This window comes from Paramisgurnus dabryanus, chromosome 20 (genome assembly GCF_030506205.2).
Source record: "Paramisgurnus dabryanus chromosome 20, PD_genome_1.1, whole genome shotgun sequence".
NCBI lineage: Eukaryota > Metazoa > Chordata > Actinopteri > Cypriniformes > Cobitidae > Paramisgurnus > Paramisgurnus dabryanus.
This window is the reverse complement of record NC_133356.1, coordinates 9724336-9735292: the sequence shown is the minus strand read 5'-3', so window position 1 is coordinate 9735292 and position 10957 is coordinate 9724336. Positions and strand designations below refer to the sequence as shown.

At 36.8% G+C, this 10957-nt stretch overlaps 1 protein-coding gene across 3 annotated transcripts in view; it reads right to left on the bottom strand.

The window, feature by feature from the left end:
* Positions 1-7961: 7961 nt before the first annotated feature.
* The window catches only part of syt16 (synaptotagmin XVI), a 28507-nt gene continuing 25511 nt past the window's right edge, over positions 7962-10957 (bottom strand). For all 3 annotated transcript variants that reach the window (XM_065296284.1, XM_065296282.2, XM_065296283.2), the window contains exon 7: positions 7962-9348. In XM_065296284.1, the coding sequence (XP_065152356.1) occupies positions 9035-9348 (314 nt within the window). In that variant the 3' untranslated portion in view covers positions 7962-9034. The remainder of the gene's footprint in view (positions 9349-10957) is intronic.

Genomic DNA, 10957 nt, shown 5'->3' with positions numbered 1-10957 from the left:
AAAGCTGTAGGCCCATGCCCTGAATGTAGGCCATTGTTAAGGGATATTCTGACACCCACCCACATGGTAAAGGTTTTAAACAGATTAAAAAATTATAGAGCCAAATATCTAACAGCGTAAACTGGCTAAACAAAATGGGTAAACAAGCCTAATGACATGCAGGTTGTACAGACAATTGAAAATGAATAAAAACAAAATAAGTTGCACAAAATTCATCAGCATAACACTAGAGGGCAGTACAGAACCAGATGTTTAAACAGTATCTGTATGCAAAGACTTAAATAAAACAAGAGTAGTAAATGCAATGTAAACTTTGTGTTATTTTAATGTTAAGCCCAAAAATGTTTACTCACTTGTAATTGTTAAGTACTGAAAAGATGTGTGGTATAGATACCCTGTTTAACCCAACAAGGCAGAACGCCAAGAGAGTTCTGTTTACTCTTATCAGTTTCACTTATCCTTTTCCTATTTTTTCTTCAAACATTGTACGTCATTTTTCTTTTTTACCTCAGTTAATGCAAATCCTAGCTTATCAGCTGGCAAAGCAAATCATCACTAGTTCAACATCAGTAGCCACTTACACAGAATAGTCCATTTCACAGCAATAAAGCTTGAGTAAAACATCAGTATCACTCCATTCTCAAGAGCAACCAAGACATTGACAATTTCAAATTTAATATTATTTCCTTACAACATAACAATCACAAAGTGCATGGCTTTCGTTTGCCGTTTTATCCCTGAAAACAGTTCTCAATCAAGCAAAACTCAAGCAAATTCATAAGACGCAAAAAAGTCTGCGGTCAAAGTTTAGATTTACAAAGCAAGGCAGTGATAACAAGACGTTTTTTTTCATTAGGAAAATACACCCTGATATTGACAGATTGTACCACTGTCACAAACAACAGTGCTCACCCTTAACAGCAAACTGGACAAAAATGCACACAAATTCTTCTTTTTGCTGCCATTTTGCTCCTGTGTAAATCAGTGACTGACAATTCCTTACATTCACAAACGGATATTTCATCCTTTGTCATCCAAATGGTAAAGTAGCACAGAAGCTCCATGATCAGGAGTCAGGGTGTGGCAGCCCCCAAGGCCACAGATGCATGTGCCCGGGGAGGCTGAATACGGCAGCAGCTTGTACTGCTGTAATTCCTGGAGCCCGAAGCTCGAGGACCGACACTGGGTCAGGACAACCTTTAATCTCTTCCTGCTGGGTGACAGTATTCGCCTCGCCTCCATCTCTTCCTTCTCCTCATCATCCCTCTGTTTCTGTTTCTCTCTCTCCCTCTGGGTCTCGTCTAGGTGGATCTTGCGTAGCAGGTTGTTGATGAGGACGGAGCGGCGGAGATAAGCCTCTGGGTCGTCAAGGAAACGCAGCTTCTGCAGAGACATACGCAGAATGCAGCTGCGCTCCTCACGCAGGATCAGGTGCTGAGAAGAAACAGACAGGTACAGGTAAGGGCAAAAAGATAGACAGAAGAGTAATGAGAAGAAAAAAAGATTTGCCACACATCAGACAGGGACAGGTGTAACTGTCTGAATTGTTAGGAGGAAGTGCATATAGGTAAACTAGTGTGAATTTGGATCTAAAAAGGTAGAAAGGGTAAATATTTAAGTGACACAACTGGAGATTTCCACTGACTTTACAATAACATCAAATTAGATGTTCAACCCATTTTACTCATTCAAGCACAGATCAGCTGATATCACTTTATTGTGATATTTTTTTTTATTGAAATTAATGAATTTAGATTTCCATATCATGAACCTTAATGTAATATTACAGAAAAAAACGGTATTTTTGTATTACGGAAAATGTCTGTTATTTATTGTGCACGTTATTTTACAGTATTTTCCCGGCACCCCAGCTGCTGGAATTTTACTGTTTTTTATGGAATGTTTTTTTTTTACATTGTGTATTAAAGGATTAGTCCATTTTCTTAAAAAAATACATATAATTTACTCACCACCATGTCATCCAAAATGTTGATGTCTTTTTTTGTTCAGTCGAGAAGAAATTATGTTTTTTGAGAAAAACATTCCAGGATTTTTCTCATTTTATTGGACTTTAATGGACCCCAACACGTAACAGTTTAAAATTGCAGTTTCAACGGAGTTTCAAAGGACTCAAAACAATCCCAAACGAGGCATAAGGGTCTTATCTAGTGAAACGATTGTCATTTTTGACAAGAAAAATCTTCCGTCTTCTTCCGATCCTGTGGCGCAACCACACGTAATTGCGTAGTGACGTAGAAAGGTCATTTGTTACATATATGAAATGCACATTTGCGGACCATTTTAAACAATAAACTGACACAAAGACATTAATTAGTATCATTCCACATACAACAACGTCGGAACGGTCCTCTTTCTCCACACTTGTAAACACTGGGGCGTAGTTTCGCATACGTCATCTGTCACCTCTTGACGTCATGACGTATTGCGTGAGGTCGCGCTGGCGCGTCACATGACCGGAGGAAGATGAGAAGTTGTGTTTTAAAAGTGCCTATTTTTTATTTTTCTTGTCAAAAATGACAATTGTTTCGCTAGATAAGACCCTTATGCCTTGTTTGGGATCGTTTAGAGTCCTTTGAAACTCTGTTGAAATTTTAAACAGCATTAAAGCTGTTATGTGTTGGGGTCCATTAAAGTCCATTAAAATGAAAAAAAAAATCTTGGTATGTTTTCATCAAAAAACATAATTTCTTCTCGACTAAACAAAGAAAGACATCAACATTTTGAATGACATGGTGGTGGGTAAATTATCTGGATTTTTTTTAAGAAAATAGACTAATCCTTTAAAATTCCAATGAATTATATACAGACAGATGCCATTAAAACTGCCCATGTATATATCAAAAAGAAAATGTAGAAGAGAAAGAAAGTAATAACATAGGACGGAGGATGTCATCATTTCAGGTAATCTAACAATTATTTCTGTCCTATGAATAGGCTAAGTTTGCACCATTGAGCTTGTCAATGGTACCTTCCAGGAAAACAATGTCTCTAAAAAAGTATAAAAAGCTGACACTCACTTTTTGTAAATATCCATGTAGGCTTCCCTGAACATCTTCTTCTTCCGCATATTTCCGCTTAAAGTAGGCGACTTTCGACGTTGTTGACTGCTGAGGGCACTCTTAGAGGAAAGACCCTACAGACAAACACACACTCACTGTAAACAATGCCATAAATCCTCAAGGAGTCATGGACAAAACGGATTAGGTAAAACAAGAGATGTGTGTTATGTAACAAAGTCTGTATCTGTCTGCTCTATGCAATTACCTGAGGACTGCTCCACGCAGCCACACTCACACACCTCTGTCACAAATCCTCTATTCACCTGAGGCTTTTTCCTCTGGCTCACACACATTGCCTAATGGTTCCTAATGAGACACACACAGAAAGAGAAAAAAATATTGTTACAGCAAGTAATGAAATTCAACACAATAAAACACATTTCCACTTTCTTTATTACGCTAGGTGTTTGCAATTTCAATCTTTATTACATGCTTTTCTTTCTCGAATGCAATTTAATAAAGCTTTATTGGAGTAAAATACAGCATTGCCAAAGCATTGCAGAGCCCTAATGCAGTTATGCTTTATAGGACACATAAATCATGAAGGCCTATGAAGGGCTTTTGTACATTTCCACCATTATTGCTCAAGAAAGACATACAGTTTACGGACCAGTTCATTGACCTATGGTATAAGTACAAAGAGTGGGCATCTTGTTACACAAGTGGGCTAAGTTGCAATGTGAACCTGCCATTAAACTGTTATCATTGGCTTTTAAGATACATCTAAACAGTCAAACACAAAATAATTATAATTTTGTGAATAAATAAATATTATAATATATAAATTGTACTTTATTTTCAATGTAATTAAAACAAGAAAATTCTTATTTTATTCCCTCAAAATTATAAAATATAATGGAATTGCCTATAAAAAACGACAAGCCAGGAAAAATAATAATAAGCAATGCACACTTAAAAAAATCTATATATACAGTATAAATAAGATACACAATGTATGCAATAAAAATAATGAAAATAGGAAAAAAAAACAGTATAAGAATGTAGTGCATGTCATGTTAAAAGTGTCAAAGAGTGTACAGTGGGCTACACTCTATATCAGTATTTCTAAACCTAGGGGACGGGGGTCACTAGCATGGGCGGAAATCCCGGGGGGTCGGGGGGGACAGGACCCCCCCTATCTGAGGGTTGTCCCCCCTAAAATATCATTAAAATATGTGTATTAAAAATAATTTAATGATTTATAACACTTAAAATAGTTGTGTAAGAAGTGAAACAATACAAATGCAAACGGAGCAACAACAAAAAAACGTTTTAAACATTTTGATTCCCCCTCCCTGGCCTCACAGTGGTTTGGTCCACTGCCCGCGCCCCTTTTACCTCACTACCGACACACAGCCGGTGGTAGAGAAGTGTACGGAGCCGACGCGAATACAACGTTTCCCATCACTTATCAGTTTATCCTCATATGTTTTAAAACTGGACTATTTTGACATATAAACATGAACATATTTCGTTTTCTGAGAACAGAAGCAGATAAACAATAAAGAAAAAAAATTTATGCTTTCATGCAGAGGTGAAAGTAACAAATTACATTTACTCACCTTGGTGTAACTGAGTTTTTTTTGTGTACTTTTACTTTGAGTAGTTTTTAATATCTGTACTTTACTTTTACTTAAGTAAGTTTAAAGTATTGAAGACTACTTCGCAACATGTTAAATCATATCCGTTACTGAGTAAAAATAAATAAAAAAGTAAGGTGATAAAGACGCGCCACGGATGATTGATTGATGGGCGGGGGAACGCGCAAAAAGAACCATGGAGAGGGACGAGACAGGCGCGGGCTAATGCAGACCCTCAATTCAATTCTTATGAAAGAAACCCCCTGGCCATTGACGCAAAGCGATTGTTTCATCCAGGTAGGGTTCATGCTTTTGAGTACGGAGTTTGAGAATTGCCGACCGGGTTTTAACCGCTAATTTGCACGACGCGTTTTTAATACATGCGCATTATCTTCCGAGGTCTAGCAGCTTCGCGTCAAGTCAAACAACTTAAGAACGTCCTCGAGAATGCGCATGTCATTAGACATTGCAGAGAGAGAGAGAGAGCGAGAGAGAGAGAGAGAGATTGAAAGACATCAGGTACACAGGTCTGGGAAACTAGAATACAATAAACGTGTAAAGGATGTAGTGTATAGGCATGGCACATTATATGCTCATTTATGTATATAGTTTAATAACATAATGTATGTTACCAGCAATACATTAATTACAACCTTACTATAGTGATTGTATTTACTAGCTGCTGACCTCATATTATTTTTGCTTCAAAAGTGCATAACTCACCTGTAAAAATCATTAAATAATTCCATAAATGTTTCTTAGTTATAAAAAAGCTTTTTATTTTATTAACTTTTTGTTATTGCACTCTAATTGTAAAGATGTTAACAATTAAAAACATAGTTTGAGATATATATATATCCTTCCTTTTTGAACTATACTAGAAACCTCTCCCCGCTGTAAAAAAGTATCTTTAAAATGACTTACTTTTTACTTGAGTAGATTTTTGGACCAGTAACTTTACTTTTACTTAAGTAAAATATTATTAAAGTAACTTTACTTTTACTTAAGTCGAATATTTTATTACTCTTTTCACCTCTGCATTCATGTGTATTAGAATTACATTTGTGTCCGTTCATAGAGAAAGAGAAACGTTTTCTATCACATTTCCTTGCAAGTACAATTTTGCCTGTATTATTGGTGTCCCCTTCAAAAATTGTTCTTGAAAAATTTTATGTTTATTGTCCCCCCCAACATTTAGATAAAATTTTCGCCCCTGGTCACTAGGGGCCCTAAACAAATTTATATTATTTAACATAAGACAAAGCAAGCATCAAAATAAGTGTAATGTCAGGATGTTTCTTAGTGTTTGGTTATTGTTAATAAATATACATAATCCTAGTTGGGATCTAGAATATTTTTGGGGTAGAAGATATTATTGTGGACAATGGGAGGGGCCTTGAAGTCTTGATATCCGGTGTATATTCATAGTGTAATGTAGTTCTGTCTCGTGCAGGGGAATTTATAAGTGCAGTGACAAAAGTTGCTGATAATATGAAAAGAATGAGCGCGCACGCGCCATGCTGAAAAACATTATGCGCCAATCGACAGGTTGAAGAAACGTGCAGTGCGCAAAACCGTGGGCGGGTAAATAAGCGTAGGCTGCGCGTGAGGTTGTGCGCGTGTGAGTGCGAGATATCAACCAACACAGTATTTATCCAGTCAGTTTATTTTCAGCGAGGAAAACATCACATAGCCTACATATACGAAGCAAAAACATTAAATATTTTGTTCATTTCTACTTTGGTTATTTTTTATTCTTAATATGTTTACTGTTAATTCCTTTATTGTAGACTATATATATTATTTTTATTTAAGTGCATTTGTAATTTTTTCATATCCCCTTCTAACCTATCTTTCTTTCTCAAGAGGAATGGACAAAATAAGAATTTCATTTTGTCAAGTCCAGATGAAAATAAATCTTTAATCTTTTACCAAACCACGCTAAATAAAGCAGAATTTAGGGCACGTCTTGATGTATGATATAAAACAGTGGTTCGTTGTAGTATAAAACCAACAAAACACTGTTGCGCTAATGAATGAATAACAGAACGCGCATTTTTCAAAAACGCTTGACGTTATGTGTGCAATATAACACACATGAATTGCAAAACAGACAAATACATGCAGTTACAATGATGGATGTACTTTCAGATAGAAAACCGAATAGAAAAGTCAATGAGAGGCGTAAAATGATACCTACCTTATTTATAAAGACACCCCAAGCTGCATTAATAGTCCCCGCACGCGCGTGTTCATCAGATCAGAGGCGCGCGCGTCTCATATTGTTGCCGCTTTCAGCTCCGCGAGAGCTTGACGTCTCGCCCCCAGATGTCGACGGCTCGCTTTTGATATAATCCCTATAGTACTCGCCTCACTCTCTGCTCTTAAAATATCTCCTTTCTGTGCACCGAGCAATAACAGACTGCCAACGCTCCTTATTGGTCGACGCCGAAACAGATGTTTCCTGTTGCTAGGAGACTCACTAGGCAATGATGACGCTACAGCATCAAACTCCATTCTTCTCGCATCCTCTCCCGCGTTTCCTCTCTCTCTCTCTCTCTCTCTCTCTCTCTCTCTCTTTCTCTCTCACTCACTCATTCGTAGCATATTTCTTAACATATGCTGCACCTAATTTATTTAGTCTAAATAATTTTCTAGCATATTATTATTATTATTACATTAGTGGACACAAGCAATGTCCAACTTTGGAAATTGATATATTGATGTTTTTGCCCTTTATGAAAACATATAGGCTAATTAAGGATGTATTAAAGATTTTGTATGCACATTGTGTAGTTATGCTTGGAGTGTAAAATAAAGCTTAGCTTTGAGAAGAATTTAAATGTTAGGACGAAACGAAAGGGGTCAATTACAGAATATATTGTGAAAATGTACCCTTCAGACATCACTTTTGACCATGAAAGTATGTCCTCCTCAACACTTTTAAAAAGATTTGACACATTAAAAGCTCTTAAACTGTAGTATCCCTCTCAACTCCAAGCCTAATTGTCCCTTGGAGTATTAGCGATTCTTACACTCCCATAAGTAAACAGTACAAAGTGGGAAAAATAACACACACACTCACACTCTCTCTCCTGGCAGTTTCAGACACCCTGACAGTCTGATCCAAACAGACTGATCACCAGATGAGTGATCATATGGTGGGTTACAGTCAATTGTATATTTTCGTTGGCAGAATGACATCTATTTTCACAGATCTGATTCCCCAAGAGCATTGCATTGCCACTGTTACACAGAAGAAGAAGACCACCATTCGAAATAATAAAACAACAACAACGAATTAACAGCAACAGTAGCATCTTGGATATGTCTTTAATGACAGACAAAAATATATGCATTTATCTTTGAAAACCACTTTGTATTTTAAAACATGCAGAACAGGCACTATTTATTTTATTTGAGAAAGATGAGGTCCATGCATCTGTAATGTTCCTGTTTACATGCTAACCTCCAATATCACTGGTGGCTATAAATTAAAACTCCTATAGGATTGACCAGGCACTTTATATGCACAGCTTCATTACAGACATGCAATACAAAAGAGTTTGGTGTTAGCACATGTGGACAGTGAGAAAGACTCTGGATGTCTTGGTGTTGCGTGCACAGATGGGTTTTAGTAAGTGTGTCTCACGAATCTGCCTAATGCTTGTTAAGAACACGCATGTGTCATTACACAATTAAAGTAGCTAGATGTGATCCAAAGAGCAAATACATTTATTTTATACGTTGTCTAGTTTGGCTGTAAATTGTAGCATGTTTTGAGCATGTAATAAAAACAATTTCAATGTCATTAGTAAAATGAAAGTAAATGAAAGTGCATAAGTTCAACAAACACAGTTTGATCTCTCAAAGCATCTAAAATGGCACTGGCATAGGTCTTATTTTAAGCCTTAAAATCATAGCAGATAGACATTTAATTATTTTAAATCAAACCTCTATTCTTGACATTGCGAAGGAACAATCACAGTGCTTCTGGTAATATTGTCCACAGTTTTGATTGGTTGCTGCAAGCAGTTGAAGCGGGCAGTTTGTGTATTGCAAACTAAAAAGTATTACAAACAAAATTGTGAGATCATTCTTGGGGCTTTGTCGAATAGTCCTAAGCAAAGTTGTATGTTGGCGGCATGCGTGTTGTTTGCGTATATTCTCGCAAAATGTTTAAAATCGCATGCCTCATCTTCGTAACCATTCTTACATGATCCTCTTAACATTGCTTGTTTTTACCTTAATCCCATGGGTATATTTGGCATTGTTTATAACATTTGTCTTCTTCCTAAAGGAATATCCTCCCAGACAAAGACAGCAAAGTACAAGTGATAATATTTCCATCAAATGGAATCATCTCTCTCTCCTTTAAGCCTCAAGTAGGGTGTGCCAGCGACAGACCTGCTGGTTTCCACTTTCCTTCATGTCCTGCCAGTGAAGAAGTTCCTCTTCTCCACTACTGTTCTGACCCAGAGACACCCAGCCAATCATCTCCTTGCGTTTCATGTTCTTTCGGTTGTATATGGAGACCATTAATGTGACATCAGAGAGTTGAAAGAGCGCCACCTGGAAGACGAACGTCTCCTTGAAGACAGGATTCGGTTGACTGCGACGGATGGATGTCTTACAACGGGATATCTCTTGTCCCACTGAGTTCAGTAGTGTGAGCTTGCCAAATGTATCTGAGAGAGAGAGAGAAATAAAAGAGAAATAAAAAAACATTTCAAAATTACACAATGTTAGTTTGTGAATAGCAGTAACAATAACATAAAACGTAACAACGCAACATAGCGTAATGTAAAATAACATATAACACAAAACACAACATAACTTATAAAAACATATAACATAAAGTAAAACATAACAGAAACATGATGTAACGCAAAATGAATAGCGCAATGTATAAAACATAAAATAAAAAACACATAACGTAACATAACTTACATGAAGTAACATAACATTACATGTAACGTAACATCACATAACATAAAATAATGTAAATTAACATAGCATAACGTAATGTAACATAAAATAACGAAAGTAATGTAACATATATAACATAGCATAGCATAACATGACACACAACACATGGCATAAAACGTAACATAACGCAACATAGCGTAACGTAACGTAAAATAACATAGAACACAAAACACAACATAACTTATAAAAACATATAATGTAAAACATAAAAGTAATATTATGTAACGCATAACGAATAATGAAGCGTAACATATAAAACATAAAATAAAAAACACATAACATAACATATAACATAACACAACATAACACAACATTACAAGTAACGTAGCATAACGTAACATAAAATAACGAAAAGTAATGTAACATATAAAACATACCATAGCATGGCATATCGTAACATGGCACACATGGTATAAAACGTAACATAATGCAACATAGCGCAACGTAAAATAGCAAAACACAAAACACAACATAACTTATAACAACATAAAACAGAGTAAAACATAACAGAAACATGATGTAACGCATAATGAATAGCGTAACGTATAAAACATAAAATAAAAAACACAAAGGGCCCTATTTTAACGATCTGAAACGCAAGTACGAAGCGCTAAGCGCAAGTGAGTTTGTGGGCGGATCTTGGGCGCTGTTGCTATTTTCCCAGCGTGAGAAATAACTCTTGCGCCGGGCGCAAATCAATAAGGGGTTGGTCTGAAGTAGGTTCATTATTCATAGGTGTGGTTTGGGATTAACCAGGCGTACGCCAGGAGCAGTTCACAGCCGAGGAGACCCCTGTTCTTGTAAGAGCAGTCAAAGACAGAAGTTGTTTTGTATGGGGATAGGAAAAACCCACCCAAATCAGCGTAGGTTAAACAGGAGTGAGAGGAAATAGCCACAGTCTCATCAGCTGGCATCCCCATCGTTGCGCCAAGCGCTAAAATGATGTCAGGAGACGGGGGAATCCCAAGCTTGCCAGCATAAATCGGGCACGCCGTGTAAAGCGAGGTGGATCTGCCTGAGGACCTGACGCCAGCAGAGGACATCGCTGCATCCACCCTCACTGCTGAAAGGATTTGGGGGCTTTGAAATCGGACCCAAGAAACGCAAGCAAGGTCCAACCCCAAAGTACAATTACAAATCAAGTTCATATACATTAAGGTTTCTTATGAAAACATTTTAATTATTATTTACATAAAATAAACGTAATACAGCCACACAACAAACTTGAAAATATTTTAATCGTTATTTGCATGAGAATTTTTTAACACAGCCACACAATAAATAAAAACTATCACCACAATGCTCACC